The 20278-nt window shown below is 32.3% G+C and overlaps 1 protein-coding gene across 1 annotated transcript in view; it reads right to left on the bottom strand.

Annotated features, from left to right (window-relative positions):
• The window catches only part of LOC134255547 (uncharacterized), a 96190-nt gene that overhangs the window by 67084 nt on the left and 8828 nt on the right, over positions 1-20278 (bottom strand). Inside the window, exon 2 of the mRNA XM_062738074.1 lies at positions 5439-5635. Coding sequence (XP_062594058.1) covers positions 5439-5635 — 197 coding nt within the window. The remainder of the gene's footprint in view (positions 1-5438; positions 5636-20278) is intronic.

Raw genomic sequence — 20278 nt, forward strand, 5'->3', positions numbered from 1 at the left:
CATTTTGATAGATTCTGAATAATTCACAGCTCATTTATACGTTTTATACGACGTTTTATGTGACGAAGCGCTAATTCCAGTCTCAGACCCAACATATTGGGTTCCCGCACGCAAGCGTTTGTGACGTCAGACCCAATATATTAGGTTCCCGCACACAAAGGGTTAAGCCCCTGGTACAATTTATATTTAATAACATGCTTTCACCAACTATCTGAAAAAATAAATCATGAAAGATATCTAAACATTTCGTGTTTTTATTTGATTATAATTAAACAAACACTGCATCATCACTGACAGCATTTTTTTCAAATTGATTACTTATGTTTCTTCATAATTAAAATTAAACAGTAATATTGATCATACTGTGCTTTAAATAATCTCGTTTTTCATAACTCAACTTTGTTCGACCGAATTTTCTCTAACGTCAAACTTTAAACAAGTTGATAGAAAACGAAACATTCTAGAAAAAAAAAACTTCGTGATCTTAGTAAAAAACGTTTTATATATTTATTAGCAACTATAAAATTATCTTGTCTGTATTGTACCATATTATTCCTGGATCGAAATGCTATACATATTAATTTTGGTGCAGTTAAAATGTCAAAAGTTTCCCTTGCATCATGTGTAAATGATAGAGCACAGACTGCATGGTTGTAAAGTATCTATGACATAATCCACATTCGTATTTTGTAGTCTTAATTCTCCTATGCATCTTCACAGCTCAGAATACTCAGTCTGAGGGCGAGAGATTGTTATTATCATGTCATATGTTCTCCGTTAATGGGGGCCGCTATACTTGCTATGAAAATACGAAACTAACATGCAATACATGTATAATTGATGATGTAAAAAATTCAAATTCTTCATTGATAAAACTTTCTTTGATATAAAAAAATTGTATTTTCAGTGAAAAATTATTCAGATAGTGTTTGTTATTTTTTTTTTTAACAGAAATCTTGGAAATTCGAAACTAACATATTTCTTAGCTCTACCTTACATTTTTGAAAAGGCACAAACTTGTAACGCGTGAGACGTTGAAAGTGTGAATTTGTAGAGTGGGAGGATTGGAATTTGTGATCTATAATTTGCATAGTCACTGATTTTTGTCAACATTTCAAGAAAATAACAGAATATGAAGAAGGAAGAATATATATTCAGAGGATCAATCTACTTCATAACTGGTGAGTTACAAAAAATGGAGGCAATCACTGAGTCAGAAATCTGTGTAAGTGTTACTGTCTATAGGGGATTAATTTCACGGGTTGTAATTTTCATGTTTTTCTCTCATCTGACACGATCGCGGTTTCTTGAATGCTACATGTAAACGACATTCTTCAGCATTGTTTTTATTTCACGAACAACAGGGTAGGTTAATATAAAATTGATAGATTTAATTAATAATTAATTAAAACAAGTGCAGTTATTATAAGTCCTACACTCTAAACGTCAAATGACTTTCCTATATGCTATTACCATGAGTGCATGTGCACCCAATATCTTCAATACAACGCGGCGAAAAACCACTGGACGTATGTAAATGTGTTTATTACGTTCGCCGAAATAATATCTTCCACATCTTCAGTAAGTTCGATATTTATTTGAATGATTTTGTAAAACCAAAATATTGATAAAAACTAATATGCATGATAATGCAGGTAACAAATACACGTGGTAAAATTAGTTACGCATGGGTAATCAAAACCCATGGCCCACGTGTTTTGATTGATGAAACATGTAGCGCTGGCTATTAAAACAGCTTTTGAACAAACACGAGTTATCTGCAGATTTGAATTAAAGTAAAGCATGACATTTAGAATAACTGAATGACTCGTAATGTACTGCATGTACATGTATATCATTCAACCTGTCGTAGTCAACCTATCGTAGTCTGTTCTCAAATTTCCAAATAAAACATGGAGATTATTGAAAATTTATTCACTGTTTCTTGAATTCACGGATTTATTAACACCGTGAATATAGCGAATATTAACACTGCGAGTTATTTTCCCCCTATACAGTATTTGAAAAATAAATTATGTCTTTTTTTAATGAAAGTTTTGTCAATCTTTGCTTTGAGTTGGGATCCAACCATATAACATACATTTATTATAGACTGTGACTCAAAACATTCATAGGCCTGATTGATCTTCAAAATGGCGGCCCAGGAAAATAGGCTTAAATTCCACTCAGAATCCTTTAATTTGGAAGTGCCTCTGATGAAATATTAAATGAAACTAGAATGCAAGAAAACACAAAAAAAGCCAAATTTTACAATCATGGGTATTTTCAGCAAATCTTTCTTCTTGAAGGAAGAAGAGAAGCAGTTCACAAATGTTGATGAGCAGAAGACAGTAGAAACTCTGGCTACAAAAAAAAAATCTGAATGGTTTGAAAAAAAAAGAAAGAAACGAAAATATGAAGGGACGCTTTTCCATATATCAAATCAATCAATCAATAATTTTTTATATTCAATCAAAGGACCCAAATGATGAAATTCTGGAAATTCCACATGGAGAGACAATAAGGATTTTTGAATTGACCATGCATCTTGCTCGAAATGCTTGAAAGCCCTTAAAGCTGTTGCCCTGGTGCTGAACAAACTTTTCTTCTAGACTGGAATTAAAAACTGTTCCATTTCTGGCATTAAAACACACTTTGAAATATGCTGAGGAAGAAACCCCCTCTCCTTTTGACCAAGTAAGGTTAAACATTCTGCAGAGAGTTGCATTTGATTTGAAATCATTCATACTTTTACCAGGAATGAAGTACATTATTTAATTACTATGGTTTAATATATCAGAATTGTCTATTCTAACAAAGATTTTGTTGCCATGGTTGGAAAACAAACAAAAATTCTGTGAAATCTTTCAAGATGCTGTATTATAAAACATCTACTCTTACTGATTTTAGCATGACTTCATGCATTTTCATGAATAAACGTGAATAATAATATTGCATTTTTTGTTTCTTACAAATAAGCAAGAATATTCATGAATGCTAATGGTTCATGAATTTTATTCATTCATGAACATTCCTGAATAAATTCATCAAATTATTCATGAACAGTTTATGAAGATCAAATGAACTTATTATTGGACATTCTTGAAATGATGAATCTTCATGAATATGACTCTTCATGAATTTTTCATGAGAAAAAATATTCATGAATATTCATCAATTTTCTTTCATGAATAAAAATTCATGATTTGAAAATGTCCAATAATAAGTTCATAGGATCTTCATGAACATTTCATGAACATTTCATGAATAAAATTCAAGAAAAATTCAAGGAAAATTATGAATTATTCATGATCATCTCGCAGGGGGATACTACAGCCATGACTTCCATATTTCACACGTGTATTCCTTGTGACAAGACCTTTCATTGGGTATCACCAAATTTGACCTTTTGACCCTGACTTTGGAGTTTGACCCACTTTTACACGAAAATTTTAAAATTTTACTTTGGCCATATCTTTTGAACAGTAGATACCAGGACATTTATACTTCACATATGTAATCTTTGTTGAAGGTCTTTTCATTGGATAGCAACAATCTTGACACTTTGACCTTGACCTTGTAGATTTCCGTACTTGTCAAAAAACTTTAACCTTGGCCATAACTTTTGAATGGTAAGGGAAAGTGCTTTCATACTTCAAATATGTAATCCTTGTGAGAAGACCCTTCATTGAATACCAAGAACATAACCATTTGACCTTGACCTTTGAGATTGACCTACTTTAAAGAAGCAAATCTTGACCATTACTTTTAAAGGGTAGAGCTAGTGCTTTCATACTTTACAAATTTTACAATGGGGGATCATAGTTTAACATAGGAATATACAGGGAAAATATTTAAAAATCTTCTCAAGAACCACATGGCCAGGAAAGATGAAACTCATGTGGAAGCATCCTTGGGTAGCGTATATTTAAGTTTGTTCAAATCATGACCCCCCAGGGGTAAGGTGGGGCCACAGTGGGGTATCAAAGTTTCACATAAGAGTACATAGGAAAAATCTTTAAAAATCTTCTTCTCAAGAACAGCAATACCATGATTGGTCATAGTTATACTAAAGCATCCTTTTTAGTGCAGATTCAAATTTGTTCAAATCATTAATCCCAAGCATAGGGTGGGGCCACAATGGGGGATCAAAGATTAACATTGGAATACACAGAAAACAAGATGTGTTTGTGATCACCCATTGTGACCCCACCCTACCCCTGGGGGTCATGACTTGCACAAATCTGAATCTACACTACATGAGGACGCTTCCACATGATTTTCATCTTTCACGGCCCAGTGGTTAATGAGAAGAAGATATTTAAAAGATGTCATCAATTTTTCACTAATTCATTATTATCTCCCCTTGGGACAAAATAAAGTAAATAAAAGCCCCATGGGCCATACAGGTAACCTGAGTATCATGTTACAACTTTTCGACAATTGAATTGGGTTCTTGTTCAGTGCTCCAAGTCACACTTCCTCTTAGGTCGCAAAATGGCGACCTAAAATTTTTTTTGGTCGCCATAATCAAACATTTCACTCGCCATAAAAAAATACATTTTGTCAATAAAACTTGGTAATTTAAATAAGGATATTTATTATGTCTTTATTATATCAAAGATTACTTATTACTGTTACTATAAAAATTTGCTAGGTTGAATGAAATATTTTTATTGAATACAAGTACCCTTATGGTTGTACAGAAGAACACAAGTAATCTGATTACAGAAATAAAATTTTATCAAATGAAAATACAAGCCTGACAGCTTTTGAGACAGGACCTGCTGTTTGTCATGTTTACTTACTACTACGTACCAAACCCATTACACAGTCATTATAAATGCCGCCAGAACAGTCTTTATTAGCATGATTCATTGTAAAATCCAAGCAATTGACCAAATGCTTCAATAACAAGGTTGGATCTTAGAAAGTTTACGAAGTTTGGATGCCATTCTATCAGGAACATTATTTTTACACGTCTCTGGTTCTATCAAACTTTGTATGGCATGCTGCCATAACATTATGTGATCCAAGTCCATGCGGCATTTTGTAAAGTGTATTTAAGCATATGTCTTCAAACATTTTCTTGATAGAGAATCTTTACAAATGAAATCTCGATCCCGATCTTGAAAATGGATGTTTCCAGCCCAAATTTTCTCAGTCGCAAAAATGCGAGTGTGTTTTCATTTTTAGTCGCAAAATCAATTTTTTGGTCGCAAATGCGACCATTTTATTCGCAACTTGGAGCACTGTTGTTTTAAACCAGAGGGCAGAAAATTCAAAATTTTGAAATAGGCATGCACTTAGTTTGAATATTTAATACCAAGAAGCAGAGCAGAGGCTTAAAGATGTTATAATTTTATTTTTTTACGTGAAACTAAACTTGATTTAGAGTGTTCACTATAACCATATTTTAAGACATTAATTTTACTTACCTTTTGACACATTTCAAAATATCAAAATCAAAGTTGTGAGTAGCCAGATTCTCAAATGGTGTCCCAGTCACGAGTAAGAAAATAAAGTTGGTTTGTTGATTAATTGGTAAAATAGCCAAAAAATTATTGTGGATACACTGTTCTCTCATGGAAGGATATGGTGAAGTATTGTGTCTGAACCTGAACCAACCTATTACCTGAAAATAAATAACAGTGACTGTACAATTTAATCAGACTACAGAGTTCTATGATGAGAGAGTATTCAAAGTAACTCTACTGATTTGTACTCTATAAACAAGCATATTAAAGCAAGTTAGAGGCCCAAGGGCCTTGAATCGCTCTTCTGATAAATTGTACAACCTATCACTTCTGTATATTTATGTTCCCCAAACGAAGTTGGGGAACATATTGTTTTTACTCTGTTTTTTATTATTATTATTCTTATTTTTCTTCCTGGGAAAATTTTGCTACGAGTGATCTTGTAAACTACACATCAGACTAAGGTGAAATGTTTTTAGGGTCAGTAGACATGTAATGTAGATTTGCGGAACGAAGGTCATTTTGCGCGCACGTGCTTGCAAGAGCGCGCACGTGCAACATGATAAATGACCGATTACATTGATATAGATGTAACTTTTTTTAATTTTTGATGAAATGCTTTAGAACTCATAATATAAGGATACATTAGAAGTATAGACAATATGACATGGTCAAAATAGCAAGATCTCACGCGCATGCACGTGCGCTGCATTCTGATTGGCTGAAACAAAAATCTCAATATCTTTTTTGTCTTTTGATGAAATGCTTTGAAATTTTGATTTTAGCCATGCATTAGGATATCCTAAATATGATATATAGCAATTATCATGAAAACACGTGCATGCATAGCTGAATCTGATTACTTAAATTTAAATAGCTATAAATCATTTGGATTTCAAAAAGACGATGGGATTTGAAATATTAGATATTATGCACTACTAAAGAGGGTATGTCACCATGCACATGGATACACATGCATGTACGTGCGCTGCAATCTATTGGCTGAAACTTTAAACAGCTATTACTCCCTTGGTTTCCAACCAAACAGGATGGGATTTGGAACATAGATAGATATAATGGACTACTACAAGAAAGGTATGGTCACCATGCACATGCGCACGTGTGTGTACGTGCGCTGCAATCTAATTGGCTGAAACTTTTAACAGGTATAACGCCCTTGGTTTTCAACCATATGGGGTGGGATTTAGAACATAGATAGATGTAATGATCTTCTACAAGAAGGTATGGTCACCGTGCTCATGTATGCACGTGCGTGCACGTAAAATGAACAAAATAAAAAATACATTTGAATGAGCGTATTTTTATTACTTTTGGATTAAATACTTTAATTTTTAGTTTATTAAAATATATGGATTGTGCAGACAAAATGATATGGTCATTACGTACAGGCATTCGCATGCGCACGCATGCAATGCTAAAATTTGAATGAACTTCGTACACTTCCAGGTAAATGTTAAAGTTTCAAAAACATAGAGTTTGTCTTATTTAATGAAGCTTACAGGTAATATGGCACAAAAAGAGAGTTGGGGAGCGTTTGGGGAACATCTGTAACGGTCCCCGTTACAATTAGCACTAGTTACATTTGCAAATATCTTTCTTAGATGACCTTATGGAAGAGAAAATGTGTTCAATTCTGTGTGAATTTTATTTAGGGGTTAGAGGTCATAGCGCGACCGAATCATAGAGTGAGATGATATTTTGTCTACATATTTCTGTCATGGTGCAACTTGTTTTGGAATATTTATAATAATAATGAAAAAGATAAAATGATATACAATATGTATGGCACGCCATATTCACAAAAATGAGATAAACCTAGTTTCACATTTGATAAACTAGGTTTATCGACTGTAAACTATAGTTTACAAACCGTAAACTATAGTAAACGATTCGTTAAGTATAGTTAACGATTCGTTAAGTATAGTTTTTATCTGTAAAACTATATTTAACGGTTGTTAACTATAGTTTACGAATGATAATCTAAGTTTATCTGTTTGTAATAAGTGTTAACAATAGATTTTGTTGATAAACATAGATTCACGCTTGTAAACTATAGTTTACAATCGTAAACTATAGTTCAGAGTTGTTAATCATAGTTTCACAAATCATGAAACTATATTTATCAGATCGTAAACTATAGTTAACGGTTTGTAAACTATAGTTTACAAATCGTGAAACTGTATTTATCAGATAATCTATGTTTTGCAATCGCAAATGATTGTTTTCAGTGTTAAGTATAGTTTACGTTGTGAAACATAGATTATCGCGTTAACTATGGTTTACGGATGTAAAATATAATATAGATTAACATTGTTAACTATAGTTTAGTCCGTAAACTATAGTTTACAACATATAAACCTAGTTTATCGACTGTGAAACTATGTTTAGCTCATTTTTGTGAATTTGGCGTGCCTTAAATATGGATATTTTCAATCACAAGATGTACAATAAATCTTCTTTCGATGTGAATTAGGTTTTGAATACAGTGATATTAGCCTAAAACTGCACATCTTACCTTTTAAACCCAAAATTCCTTTTGAGTTAAGTAAACCAAAACAGGCTATATCCCTACTTTTGACTTCAAATATCTTAAGAACTTATGAAATACTTAGATTATTCTCAGCAGTGATCATTGTTCTTTAAGTATATACAGATATTTCCTGATCTGGACTGCTGAACAAAAAATTTAATGTAAACATTCAAATGTTGGAACAAGGTGAACTACTTCTAGGTCATAGAATTATCTATCTTAGTGTGGTCTATTTGTGTGCCAAGTTATATTGAAATCAGACCAAAACTATAGGAGGAGTAGCATTTTGAAACAATTTCAAAGAAATTTAAATTTTTAGTAACCTGACGGCAACACCGTTCATTGAAATGAAAAACTGATATACAGAATTATGTATTTTAGTGTGGTCTACTTGTGTGCCAAGTTATACTGAAATCAGACCAAAACTGTAGGAGGAGTAGCATTTTGAAACAATTTCAAAGAAATTTATATTTTTAGTAACCTGATGGCAACACCATTCATTGAAATCAAAAACTGATACACAGAATTATGTATTTTAGTGTGGTCTACTTGTGTGCCAAGTTATACTGAAATCAGACCATTTAAACTGTAGGAGGAGTAGTATTTCGAAACAATTTCAAAGAAATTTATATTTTTAGTAACCACAGCAACACCGTTCATTGAAATCAAAAACCGATACACAGAATTGTGTATCTAAGTGTAGACTACTTGTGTGCCAATTTCAAAGAAATTTCTATTTTTAGTAACCACGGCAACACCGTTCATTGAAATCAAAAACCGATATATAGAATTGTGTATCTAAGTGTAGACTACTTGTGTGCCAAGTTATATTGAAATCAGACCAAAACTGTAGGAGGAGTAGCATTATTTCACAGAAATTTCTATTTTTAGTAACCACGACAACACCATTCATTGAAATCAAAAATTGATGCACTATTTTAAGTATCTTAGTGTGGTCTACTTGTGTGCCAAGTTATATTGAAATCAGACCAAAACTGTAGGAGGAGTAGCATTTTGAAAAATTGTTTACAGACAGACAGACAGACAGACAGATGCCGGACACATTACTATCGCATAAGCTCTTCTGTCTCTGACCAGTAGAGCTAAAAATCAATTCAGGAAATGCCTACGTGGTCCCAATCCTAAAAGGGGGGAGGGGTATGATCTGAACAAACTTGAATCTATGCAAAGTTGAATCTACACTAAATAAGGATGCTTACATATTTTTTTTTACTAATTCTGGCTTCTTACCCTTTAAGTTTGAACTTTTATTGTGGTCCCACCCAACCCTGAGGGTCATGATTTTAACAAATCTGTATCTAAACTACCTGAGGATGCTTTCATATAAACGAGACCAATCATGCCTTTGTCTTGCTATCAAATGAAAGGTCTTGTCACAAGGATTAAATATATTGTAATAGGTATGAAAGCAGTAGCCCTAACCCATTATAAGTTATGCTCAAGGTTTGCTTTTTAAAATTAGGTCAAACTCCAAGGTCAAAGGTTAAAAGTTCTTAGTATCCAATGAAGGGTCTTTTATTAAGGATTACATATGTGACGTACGAAAGCCCTATCCCTTACCATTCAAAAGTTATGGTCAAAGTTAAAGTTTTTTTCACAAGTACGGAAATCTCCAAGGGCAAGGTCAAAAGGTTAAGGTTGTTGGTACTCAATAGAAGGTCTTTCAACAAAGATTACATATATGAAGTATAATAGTCCTGGTGTCTACTGTTCAAAAGACATGGCCAAAGTAAAATTTGGGAATTTTTGTCTAAAAGTGGGTCAAACTCCAAGGTCTAAGTCAAAAGGTCAAATTTGGTGGTACCCAAAGAAAGGTCTTGTCACAAGGAATACAAGTGAAATATGAAAGTCATAGCTCCACTAAATCAAAAGTTATGGGCAAGGTTAAAGTTTTTGCGGACAAACAGACAGACAGAGAGACAGACAGACAGACAGTCAGACGGACCTGACAAAAACTCTATACCCCCAAAACTTCATTTACGGAGGCATAAAATATATAATGAGCAATAAATTATTTATATTCTCACTCGAAATATTTCTAAGAAAGTTGTGAACACCTCTTAATCAGGTCGCGGAAACTACTTTATATGGATATTGTTGTTATTACGCACAGAGGTGCTCACAGCAAACAATGATCCAGCCAAATGAATGAGCTGCAAAGCATACTGTGGTCTACTACGTGTTTACATTTTACTACAAACATGTGGTTCAGGTCAATTTACAACATGATTTCAAATGCCTGTCGTAGAGTCAACTAATATCTATTTTTAATTTTTTTGTTAAAAATAGAAAGAATAAATAGTAAATAAGATGCCCCATGCTCACATTAACAAACAAAGCAAAACAAATTTTCTGTGTTAAATAGTAGGTTGAAATACCGCTATATACATTTACTTATATATATATATCTCAACGTTGTATACTTAGTAAACAATATTTACAAAGTCACCATGTACATAATATTCGCATCTTTGTAATCATTCCATAAACGTATGATAAATAAATTAAGTACAGCTCCGTGTAAAAATCATGCAAAATAGGCATGTAGGTGATATATGAGGGTTCTCAGAATTTGATGATTTTCCACTCATAGTTTTCTTTCGCACTATGAACCATGTATGAAAAATAAAAAATGTTTTGGTTCATGGTTACCATGGAAACATGGGTAAAGAAATTTCCCAAGCAACTAGCCAATTTTCAGCTTGAATGAATAACAAAATCTCTTATCTTTCAGGCAATAATGAAATGTAATTACTGGAGGAATTTCTTTTTTATTGTTTTTTATCTTGAGATAAACATCTTAAGTGCTTTCACAACAAAAACCATAGAAATAAGATTCAAGATATTGGTATGATAGATATGGGTATATATGCATGTTTTACCTTTTTTGCTGACTCAGCGTTTTCCTTGATTTTGGAATTATTCAATGTTGAATTACTCAAATGATGGACCTGATACAGACATCTTGTGTATATGATATTAAAGCAGAGGATTTTGTTTTTTAAAATTTCAATTCAGAAGCGTATAATTTTTTTAAAATTCCTACCCGTTGCTTAGCAACAAAAATGGATGTTTTTATGAATAAAAAGAAAAAATATGTAAAATCCTGAAGTTATAAATCACATAAATTCTAATACTTAAAACAATTTTGACTACAAATTAAAATTTTTGAGACTTTTCTGCAAACTAGGGGCGATTTTACATTATCAAATCTACATGGTAACAGAAAATCCTCCTTAGCAACACATCATAGAATGATAATTTGAACACGTTTATGTACAATATTTTTAAAGATTCTTAAATCCATTATGTAAAAATTTAATCAGGCAGATTTAAAAAATGCACTTAACATTTTATATATATATTTTTTTACATGATTAGCCCATAGCAATGATTTTGAGCACATAACAACCAATATATTCTATGAAGAGTTGTAGGCACTTCAACAGTTTGGTATACAGAATGAAGTTCACGGAATATTGGCATTTAAAATAATTGCCGTAGAAAAAATATATACATGTAAATATATACATTATGCATTCACATCCTATAAACCCAAACCAAAAATGTTGCCATGGAAACAGGTACAAATATTTATGTGTATACAGAATTTTGACTGTAACTAGCTATTTGCTAAATTTTACTTAAAATCGTTAAAACCTGTGTTGAATTCGTCACAACATGGCAAAAAATGAAAAATCTGCCAGTCTTCTTGTCATTGTTTATAAAATTGTAGATTTTAATCTTAATCCTTGATTATGCTGAACCTTCTCTCTTGGATATTAACGTTTTGTTAGAAAACAGTTTGGGTAAAGAACTAGGTTTGCTAACCCATGATTCCAGCCTACATTTTTCACCAATTTAATTCAATACTATTGTCAACTTGGACGTAAAATCTTTTTTCAATGCATAAGATTTCAATGATAATCCATACATAAATGTATACCACTATAAAATAGTTAATAACTCTTAGTTCCAGCTCTTTTGATGTGGGAGTAGAATATATTTCCTATTGAAACTGGACTTGAAAGCATTAATTAGCATATTTTAAAATACTGGTATTCTTGGATATGGATAAGAATTGCTGAAATCGTTTTTATGTTTTACGCATATAAAATGAAACATATGTTAATAAAGATACACTGTTTGTTGTATTCTTGTATTGTTGTATTAATGACAATACGCTAATGTTGAAATCTAACAACACGCAAGCGCATTAATGACAATGCGCTAGCAGGTTAATGACAAAGGGCTCGCACAAAAATGACATGGAGTTGTAGGTAAGCTCGAAGTAGTGTTGTTAGAAAAACACGCAAGCGTATTTACGACAACACGCTCATGCATAAATGACAACAAGTTGTGTGTAAGCGCGAAGAAGTGTTGTGAACAATGCGCTAGCGCGTTGTCATTAATGCGCTTGCGTGTTGTTAGATTACAACATTATCGTATTCTCATCAATACAAAAATACAAGATTGCAACAACATGGTATTGTAATTAATGCATTTGCACATTGTCATTTATGCGCTTGAGTGTTGTTAGAATACAACAAGCAAGCGCATTAACGACAGCTAGCGCGTTGTTCACAACACGACTTTGCGCTAACACACATCTGTTTGTCATTAACGCGCTATAACGCGTTTACATTTATGCACTAGCGCATTGACATAAACGCGTTGACATTAACACGCTAGTGCGTTGTCATTAACGCGCTAGCGCATTGTCATTAATACGCTTACGTGTTGTTTCCAACGCGCACATAAAATTTTGCAATGGCCCTATCAGGACACCATAGCAAGTACAATCTTCGTATTAAACGTAAAGTTCTTATAACATAGACACACATACAAAGTAACAGAGACGGTATTTACCATGGGTTGAGAATGATATCGACAGTACAGGGAAGGCTTTATAAGTGATAGTTTTCAAATAACACATTAGAGACACAATATTAAAGGTGGAAACCAAAATCCTTGAACCATGCAATCATGTTTCGATATCATGGATAAAAAGAGCAAGGAAAACGTCTTAAAACAAAAAGTATTCTAATATACACACATATAATAGAAAAATGATACGGCAAACTATAAAACCAAGCTTATTCAGAGAATTTGTGTCCCGCGCTTAAGGAAAACGAGGAGGATGCTCAGATTGGGGGGGGGGGGGGGGGGGTTGATGCCCCCCTTTCCTGCATTTGCAGAATTATTAGATGTATCACAAATAGTTTACAGTATAGCAAATAAAAAATGCCACTATGGATACATAGATCTGACTGCTAATTCTTTAAAAGTGTATCACCACATGAAGACTCTTTCTTTATAAAATATTCATCACACTGTAATAATGATTTCATGCGAAAGTTTGTACACGCCATGTGTCATAACTTCTTCATTTCCTATGCTGAATACTGCCATTTAGTGCATGTAAATAATAATTTTAAACTAGAAGTCTCTGTCAAGACTGTAGCTCTACTTGTTTGTACTTATAATAAAGGAAGGGAAAAGTAGCCATTGGGACTTAAAACTTAAAAAAAAGCACTATTATACAGAATGATGAGACTTGATTAAGTCTCTTTTTGTGGCAAGATTGAAAAATTAGACTTCAACTGTAGGAGTAGCTTTTAATAAAATTTATAAGAATTTTCAATTTTAGTTACCAACATCAGTTTAGCAAGTTGGCAACATCAATTAACAAAATCAACAACACTAAACTGATAAGTATGTATATTGGTCTATGTAGTCTACTTGCATGATAAATTATATCATATTCAGACTAAAACTGTATATGTCGTAGCATATTGTAAGTATTTCACAGAAATTTCTATTTTTGGTAACCATGGCAACACCATTCATCAAAATCACAAACTGATATACAGAATTATGTATCTTAATGTAGTCTATTTGTGTGCCAAGTCATATTAAAATCAGACCAAAACTGTAGGAGTAATATCATTTTAAAAGTATTTTATATAAATTTCTATTTTTAGTAACCACTGCAACACCCTTTATCGAAATCAAAAACTGATACACAGATACATAGAATTATTTATCTTTGTGTAGTCTACTTGTGTGCCACGTTTTATAGAAATCAGACAAAAACTGTAGGTGGAGTACACCCATTCTCAATATAAGGGCACAAATGCCTCTCTGATTTTTTAAAAAAATGAAGTTCAAGATAACAATTTTTCTATCAATTACCTTTGAAAGAGAGTATGTGAAGAGTTTGTTTCCAGACTTTTTTTCATCAAATCTTAATGAATGGAATAATGACAAGACGGTAAAGTTGAGGTGGTTTTACTCAGAAATGTAGCTTGAAATGTACGTTATTCTTTCTTCAATGTCCAAAAAGATATGTCAAAAAAAATTTAGTCATTAAAATCACAATTGGAACACACACACACCAGCACATCCTACCAACTCTGTCAGCAACATATTTTCTCGGCATACGAACGTGCGTTTGATTTTTCCTTTCAAAAAACAAAGGTTACTTTTTGATCCAGACGTATAAAAACATTTTTTAAATATATGCTTTAAATTCTTCTCTCCGTTTTGTTTAGAGCGATCAGTTTGGAATCTTGTCATTTTCTATAGATACTGGAACTTAACATGTACATGTAGTAAAATTCTATTTTGTAGTTACTGTCTTTTTTAACATATATCCATGTCGATTTAGAAAACTACGTAAATGTAACGTACATTTCAAGATATATTTCTGTTTAATAAAAAGCTTAAAATTCATCTAAAAATTCATCGTTTTGTTTCAGTTTATTCCAAAAAATATTCTCTGTGTAATCACATTGTGTTATATGTCACAATCACCACTATAAAAACACGATTGCCTCAGAATATGAGTAGGTAACGTACATTTCAAGCTTGTAATAATATGTAAATTAGTAATAAGAAAATATTGTAAAAAGCAATTATTGACATAAAAATCATTTCAATAAAGCGTTTTAACGCAGTAATATAAGAAATCATAATGTAACAAACGAGGTTATTGTCATCAACTACATGAATGTTACGTCACTTCGGTAACGTTAAATTTGGGGAATCCCCTCCACCTCAGTTCATTACCATTCTTTTGTGCTGTTTCGCTGAAATTGACACCGGTCGTAGCCTAGTTACTTCTACCTGTGTGCAAGGGTACAGACAATAAAAAATTTGACGTATTTTGCTATGATCTAACAAATGCTCGTGTTTGGCCATTGAAACATAACATAAATCAATTCCTAATATATCCATCGACAGTCTTGTTAACAATTTCATTTAGTATGTTGCAACATCGTTTGTCAAAACACAAACATACGTGCTTTTCAGATTGGAAAAATATAACCCAAAATGCAATGATTCAAACACAACTGAGTATTGTGTGCCTTTCAGTATTTGAAATGTATGATAATGTTCTGGGTTTATTTCATTTTTTTTTTTTTTTTTTTTTTTACCAATTATAAGCCTATGCATACCTTGTTTTAAATTATCAACAACAATTAAATTAACATTGATGAAAAGTCGCATATTAAAAGTAAACAAAGTGCAGAAAGGTTGCCAAAGATGAATTTAAGACACTTAAAAATAAATTTTCTAGCATGTGGTAACAGTCTACCACATTTACGAGGATTGGGGGTGCATTCAGATGGATTTGTGTGGTCAGTTGTCAAATGGATTGTAACAATAATTGTGTTTCGCTTGTGTAAACGCAATTCATTGACTAAATAAAAAAATGTCAGTTAGAAATACGCAAAATGTACGTTACCATACGTAACGTACATTTCAAATATAAAAATCAATTCTCTTCCACAAGCGTACGTTAGACACGCAATATATTGATACATTTGAACTTGCATATCATAAGAAATGCATCATACAGGGGTGTTTCAGAAATATATGGTATCAAAATTATATTACATATAATACCTTAATATATTTTTTTCCTCGGCAGAAACGTTGCTTTTCATTAATTTTGATTTAGCCGAAGCCTTTGATAAAATTTTCCTTTGTGTACACAAAGTATGAGAATACATAAAAATTCGTGCGAGTTTCACTTAATTCGAATATCATGGTAACGTACATTTCAGTAACGTACATTTCAAATGATTACTTTTCATGTAAAAAATAATTTTTAATTGTGTTGAGCAAAACGTCTTTGCCAGTTTACAGGATACAAGGGGTTGCATTCAGAGTCGTGTCATATTTTCTACTTAATATATATTATTAATGGAAGAATATAGGTAACGTACATTTCTTTCTTATCTCTACGATTGAAAATGTTTTATATATTAAACATATTTATAAAAGTTTCAAATTATAATTTTTATTTTAATTTAGCCCATCATTAAATAAAGGAGAACAAAATTATTAATCTTTGTGTTTGCTTGTAATGTGGTTGAAATAGAATTAAGCGACAGGGACATTGCACAATAAAAAATATTTTATTATCACAAAGAAAATGTATTTATTCTCTCTGAAAAGAAATATATATGATACAAGGTTTAACTTCCTCTCTCTCTCTTGAGAATCAAAACTATATTCTCACAGAGGGGATTCGCATAATATTTGCCTCGGCGACAGTAACGTACATTTCAAATAGGCTACTATATTTGAAAAAGCCTTAGAATTTTCAATCGATAATTTATGAATTCTTATTCATTGTTATATTTTTATAATGTTGATTTAAAAATTACATCAGTGGTATTTATATATATATTTAGCCCTTATATTGAGAATGGGTGGTAGCATTTTGAAAAATTGAAATACCGGTATCTCATTACTATCGCATAAGCTCTTCTCTTGTCGCGCCCGCCCCCCCAAACACACACACACAAACATATATTACCGGGCCTCTCACATGCTAAGAAAGAATCATACCCCTAGCTTGACTTTCAGTTTAGTAAAATGCAAAATGAAGGTACACGTTTATATACCGGTCAAAATTTTACACAAAACACAGTGTTTACTTTAGCTTTTACCAAACTGTTATAAAAATGTCATTAGAATAAAATCCGCAGACAACCTGTATATTATGTAATTACATGTAACTCTAAATCTTTGAGCGTGATCAATGCCAACATAAGGAAAAGGGAAGATTATGCACAGTTCTGAAGGGGGGCTTTAAGAAGAGCAGTCGCAACCATAGGGAGCTATTGTATAAAATTTATTTGGTAAAACTCAGTTTTTAATCTACATAAAGATATCGTCTAAAAATGAAAGTTTTAAATACACATGCAGAATGTCTGAATTTACGGCATCTGGCCTTTGGCCCTCGGGCTGATATTGGAGTTTCGGGTTGATCGATATTAGAATCATGGACTGAGGATATGTCACGATCTTGATCAGGGTCATTTTAGCAAGTTCGAAGTCACTGTTAGAAAGATTTGTGTCTGGCCCATATCTTTTATATGGATAAACTTGGTGAGTTCCAATTTTAAACTCTAAATCGATATTAGAATCATGGACTGAGGATATGTCACGATCTTGATTCAGGCCGGGTCATTTTAGCAAGTTCAAGGTCACTGTAAGAAATATTTGTGTCTGGCCCATATCTTTAATATACAAATAAACTTGGTGAGTTCCAGTTTTAAAGGTAGCTTTGACCTGAGGGTGTATCATTTCCTTGACCCAAGGCCATATGTTCTTGTGCTTACAAGGCCTAGTTCAAGGTCACTGACAGAAAACGTTCAAAATTCTTGTCCAATTCATATTTTTCTAATGGATAAACTTGAATCTTGTACTTCACACAAATATTGTTTCTGACTGTAGGGCGTGCCATGGTCTTGACCCAATGTCAATTGGCAAGTTCAAGGTCACTCAAAGAAGAATTTCAGAATTTGTATCCAGTCCATTTCTTTTTTATTGATAAACTTATTTTATAAATTTAAACTTCTTGTTTAATCTTAATTATAAATTAAATGTAAATAAGTGTCAGAGGTTGAAAGGGGGGGGGGGGGGGGCTTAATTGGATAAATAGCAAAAATGCAGAAAGATATTGAAAAAATAATTGCTGATTCCCCCTTTTTATATGATTTTTCAACCATGCAAGCATACTGAAAATTTAAACTTTTAGTTGGATTTGTTAATCCATAACATTATCTATTAATCACTATATACCTCAGAACTAAATCTTATGTCTTTATATAATAACAATTAAAATGAATGGTTGAAATGTATACTTCTAAATTGTTTATTGTTTAAAATCATATATGTTGGATCAATCGATTTTAGATTACAATCTCTCTATCATGTTTTCGTTGGCTATGGCAACAAAAAAGTCTAACAATAATATGTCGATCATATGAACATGCACTTTCCAGGTTTTTGACATAATCTTTTATCATCGTTCTAATGAAATATATTTACACAACATTTGTGTTATAAAATATTTTAAGGGGAGACAGGGTACATCTGATCCTGCGTGTATATTTGTTAAGTTTTTTTACCTTTAGAAAGATGAAAGAGTTCTGCATGAAAACTGAGTCAAAACTGTCTTATGTAAACAAAATTTTTTCTATTCCCGTTACCATGGCAATGTTCTTAGTTTGATTTTTGTTTAAAGACTTGTTTGTAGAATGTATATATTCATACGTATTTTTCTACCAGCAATCATTTACATGTCAATCATAAAATGTCCCGTAATCATGATTCTATGTACCAAAATTGTTGAAATGCTTACAGAGTATGACACTCAACTTCATGGAATATATATTGGTTGTTATGTGTTCAAAATTCTTGTCATGGGCTAATCAAGTAAAAAAAAACTTTCAATATACCTAACTGCATTTTTTAAATCTGCCACATTAAATTTTACAAAATGGATTTAAGAATCTTTAACATTATACAACAGATTGTACATGAACAAGCTAAAATTATCATTCTATGATGTGTTGCTAAGGAGAAATTTCCATATGTTACCATGGAGATTTGACATTGTAAAATCGCCCCTAGTTTGCAGAACAGTCTGAAAATAATTAATTTGTATTAAAATTTGTTTTAAGTATTAAGGATAAAAAGTTATGTGATTTATAACTTCAGGATTTTACATATTTTCTCTTTTTATTCATAAAAACATCCATTTTTGTTGCTAAGCAACAGGTAGGAATTAAAAAAAATTATACGCTTCTGAATTCAAATTCTAAAAAACAAAATCCTCTGCTTTAATATCATATTCACAAGATGTCTGTATCAGGTCCATCATTTGAGTAATTCGACATTGAATAATTCAAAAATCAAGGAAAATGCTGAGTCAGCAAAAAAGGAAAAACATATATATTTTCCCATATCTATCATACAAATATCTTAAATCTTATTTCTATGGTTTTTGTTGTGAAAGCACTTAAGATGTTTATCTCAAGATAAAAAACAACAAAAAAGAAATTCCTCTAGTAATTACATTGAATCCCCATTGTGGCCCCGCCCAACCCCCAGGGGTCATGATTTGAACAATTTAGAATCTACACTACCCCAGGATGCTTCCACATAAGTTTCAGCTTTTCTGGCCCAGTGGTTCTTGAGAAGAAGATTTTCAAAGATTTTTCCTTTATATTTCTATGTAAAACTTTGATTCCCCATTGTGGCCCCACCCTACCCCGGGGGGTCATGATTTGAACAATTTAGAATCTACACTACCCCAGGATGCTTCCACATAAGTTTCAGCTTTTATGGCCCAGTGGTTCTTGAGAAGAAGAATTTTTAATGACTCCACCCTATTTTTGTCTTTTCTTCCTTATCTCCCCTTGTGAGGGGACTTGGCTTTTCATTTTAATAATATAAACACCTCTTTACCCAAGGATGCTTTGTACCAAGTTTGGTTAAAATTGGCTCATTGGTTCTAGAGAAGAAGTCAAAAATGTGAAAAGTTTACAGACGGATGGACGGACAGACAGACGGATGTGATAAGAAAAGCTCACTTGAGGCTTCAGCTCAGATGAGCTAAAAACAGTAAAATTTCATTTTTTTCATTCTTCTTTAAATTGACATTCGTAACTCAAATTATTTTAAGTCCTCCATATATGTACCTGTATTTTACAAAAAATAAATATAAAATGTGTTTTAGGTAATCAAGGAAACCTAGCAAGTAGATACTTTTTACATGTAAAATTGATTACTCCAATAAAATTGAGAGGTTATAACATTCAACAAGGACCTTGAAAAAGAAGCATGTAAAATTCGTGCCAAATTAGCCAGTCTCTCCTCTGTTTACATTCTCGCACCTCAGATCTCCAGATTTCCGCATTATTCC

This window comes from Saccostrea cucullata, unplaced genomic scaffold, assembly GCF_032062105.1.
Source record: "Saccostrea cucullata isolate Sc308-1 unplaced genomic scaffold, CSIRO_AGI_Scuc_v1 ctg11686, whole genome shotgun sequence".
Taxonomy (NCBI): Eukaryota; Metazoa; Mollusca; class Bivalvia; order Ostreida; family Ostreidae; genus Saccostrea; species Saccostrea cuccullata.